This window comes from Sitophilus oryzae, unplaced genomic scaffold, assembly GCF_002938485.1.
Source record: "Sitophilus oryzae breed Bouriz unplaced genomic scaffold, Soryzae_2.0 scaffold_1855_pilon_pilon, whole genome shotgun sequence".
Classification (NCBI taxonomy): Eukaryota; Metazoa; Arthropoda; class Insecta; order Coleoptera; family Curculionidae; genus Sitophilus; species Sitophilus oryzae.
In genome coordinates this window covers 7994-11133 of record NW_022146563.1, presented here as the reverse complement: position 1 = coordinate 11133, position 3140 = coordinate 7994, and the positions used below count along the sequence as shown (strand labels likewise).

At 35.6% G+C, this 3140-nt stretch overlaps 1 protein-coding gene across 1 annotated transcript; it reads left to right on the top strand.

Annotated features, from left to right (window-relative positions):
* Positions 1-1208: 1208 nt before the first annotated feature.
* LOC115883267 lies at positions 1209-2336 on the top strand. Its single transcript, XM_030901602.1, has one exon. The coding sequence runs from the start codon at positions 1209-1211 to the stop codon at positions 2334-2336; it is 1128 nt and encodes a 375-aa protein (XP_030757462.1).
* Positions 2337-3140: the final 804 nt, after the last annotated feature.

The following is a 3140-nucleotide window of genomic DNA, read 5'->3' as shown; positions in this document are numbered from 1 at the left end:
TAATGAAAATACCCCGCATTATTCTAATTCTCCTCGCTCTTCGTTAAATATTAAGAAATGTATATACTGTAAACTCCCCGATCATAGATTGTATACTTGTTTAAAATTTAAACATTTGCCTTTGAATCAAAAAATGGATTTTGTTAGGCAGAACAGTCTTTGTTTTAACTGTTTAGGTTCAAAACATCAAGTACAGGATTGTACGTCTCAATTGTGCTCCATATGTAACAAGAAACATCACTCACTTTTACATTCATCAAGTCCTTCAGAGTCAAGGTATTCTCCTCAAACAATAAATCCAAATTGGCGAAATAATTATCAATCTCAAAGATCTCAATATCACAATAGTGACAGAAATTACTCATCCAGGTCAAATTTTGCGCCATCTGATGAACGCTCAAGGGATAATAATCCACGTGAAAGTAGCTCCTCCGCGTAACGAAGTAGCTTCAAACAATGAGGGTATAGTTAAAAGCACTCACAGCCACACTCAGGTCAGTGAACCTATTGCTACTAGGCATAGAACTCTATCTGTATTTTCCTCCAATGACAGTGAAGTTTTGTTAGGCACAACTCTTGTTAATATCCCAGATTGCGACGGCAATTTAATAACTACAAAGGCGATATTAGACCCTGGTAGCACTATTTCAATAATCACCGAATCTCTTGTAAAAAGGTTAAAACACATTCCTGAGAGACAGCATGTTGAAATTGTAGGCGTTGGTGGCAACGTCAGAAATAACTCATAATGCCGTGCGTTTAAACGTAAAATCTACAATAGAACGGAATTTTTCTCTCTTGGTAAACTTCAGCATCTTAGAAAAAATCACTAGAAAACTGTCCTCAGTTTAGAATTGATGAAAGAAAGTTGGCAATTCCTGATCGATCTCTCTCGCTGATCCTAGTTTTAGCAAACCCTCTAAAATAGATATTTTATTAGGAGCCGATGTGGTATTACAAGATTCTCTTAGGAAACATAATAAAAATAAATGATGATTGTCTGTCACTAGTGGATACTCACTTTAGGTTACGTCCTCTCGGGTCTGATCCTCTCATATTGTTAGCACAATTTTAATCACACCTTAAACCCCAAAAAATGTTTATTCCTGCAATCAAATGCAGAGACCCCTCTAGATCTTCTGTTGGAAAGATTTTGGTCAATAGAAGAAGTCAAGCCCTTAAAAAATCAATATTTAGCTCCCGAAGATATGTTAGTGGAAGAAAATTTCTGTAAAACTACAGTTTTATTGGATAGTGGTCATTTTCAGGTGGATTTACCACTGAAAGGTCCTAATGCGAACGGGACATTAGGAGAGTCATTTGATTTCGCACGAAAAAGATTTTATCAATTAGAGAAACGATTTGAGAAAAACCCAGATCTCTTTCTTCAGTATAAGAAATTCATCGATGAATATATTTCCCTAAATCACGCTCGTATTGTACCCCTCTCTATGAAGAGTGATCAGAACGAAAATAAGTATTTCTTTCCTCATCACTGTGTTATACGAAATGACAGTAAAAGCAGTAAACTTCGAGTTGTGTTTGATGGTTCGCTGAAAACTTCATCTGGTCTCTCTCTTAATGACATAATGTATAAAGGGTACACAGTACAGCCTGACCTGTACGATATTCTGCTGCGCTTTAGAACCTTTAAATATGTAATTACTTCTGATATCGAGAAAATGTACCGGCAAGTAAGAATCAATCCGAAGCATACATATCTGCATAACATCCTATGGCGGGAAAAACCGTGTGAAAAGCTCCAGTGTATAGAATTATCAACTGTTACATATGGCACTAACTGTGCCCCTTATTTAGCTACCCGAGTACTGAAAGAACTTGCTGTTATTAATCAAAAAACATTTCCACTTGCTTCAAATGCTCTTCTCTCCCAATGTTACGTAGATGACATTCTCTGTGGCCAAGATTCATATGAAAATCTTGTCGAATTACACCGTCAACTGATGCAATTATGTAAATTAGGAAATTTTCACTTACACAAATGGTGTTCAAACTCAAATTCACTTCTCAACAATATTAATCACTCTCACAAATCTGATATTTCTCAAGAAAATTACGATATTAAAGTAGATGGAATTTCAAACAAAGTTCTAGGAATATTTTGGAACCCCAATTTGGATGTATTCTCTATATCTTTACCGATACCTTCGGAAGAAAAACAAGTTACTAAACGCGAAGTTCTCTCAAAAATAGCTCAAATGTTTGACCCATTAGGATTAATTGGTCCAGTTATTGTTATAGGAAAACTAATGATGCAAGAAATCTGGAAAACTAAAATTGATTGGGATGATTTTTTAGAGAAGATATTCTTATAAATTGGAAATCTTACATTCATGATATGGCGCTATTAAAATCTCTAAAAATTCCTCGTTTTATTCTATTAGCTGATAAAGCCAATATCACTAGAACTACATGGATTTTCGGATGCTGTAGTCAAAAGGCATATGGTGCCTGTGTATATATACGAGCTTCATATCCTAACGAGAAAGTGTCATGCCTTATTACTTCTAAAAGCAGAGTTGCACCTATAAGAGAAATAACTATTCCCCGCTTAGAACTTTGTGGTGCACACCTCCTCTCCACTTTAATAACGAAAGTTCGCTCAGTACTCATTGAAAGATTATCTTTTGATAGTGTAAATCTTTGGACAGATTCGGAGATAGTACTTGCCTGGTTACACTCGTACCCTTACAGATTCCAAGTATTTGTATCAAATCGTATATCACAATCCAACTCTCACTCAAGATTGTAAAGTGGCGTTATGTGTCATCAAAGGAAAATCCAGCCGATTTACTCTCTAGAGGAATATCTCCCGCTCGATTAGAAAACGCAAACCTTTGGTGGAACGGCCCAAGTTTTCCAAAATTTCGACATGGATTTACGCACATGACAGAAATATTCTAACTACCAACGTGGAAGAAAGAAAACAAAAACGGTACTACTCACTGATACTAACAATATTTGGAAATTAATCTTCACTAAATTCTCAAGTTATTCGCGATTACAAAGAACAATTGCTTTTGTACTTCGATTTGTAAAGAACTGTAAGCCTCTAGTCCGAAAATTCCCACTGGTCCGCTTTCAATTGAAGAGTTAAAAATTGCTAATCAGTTTATAAT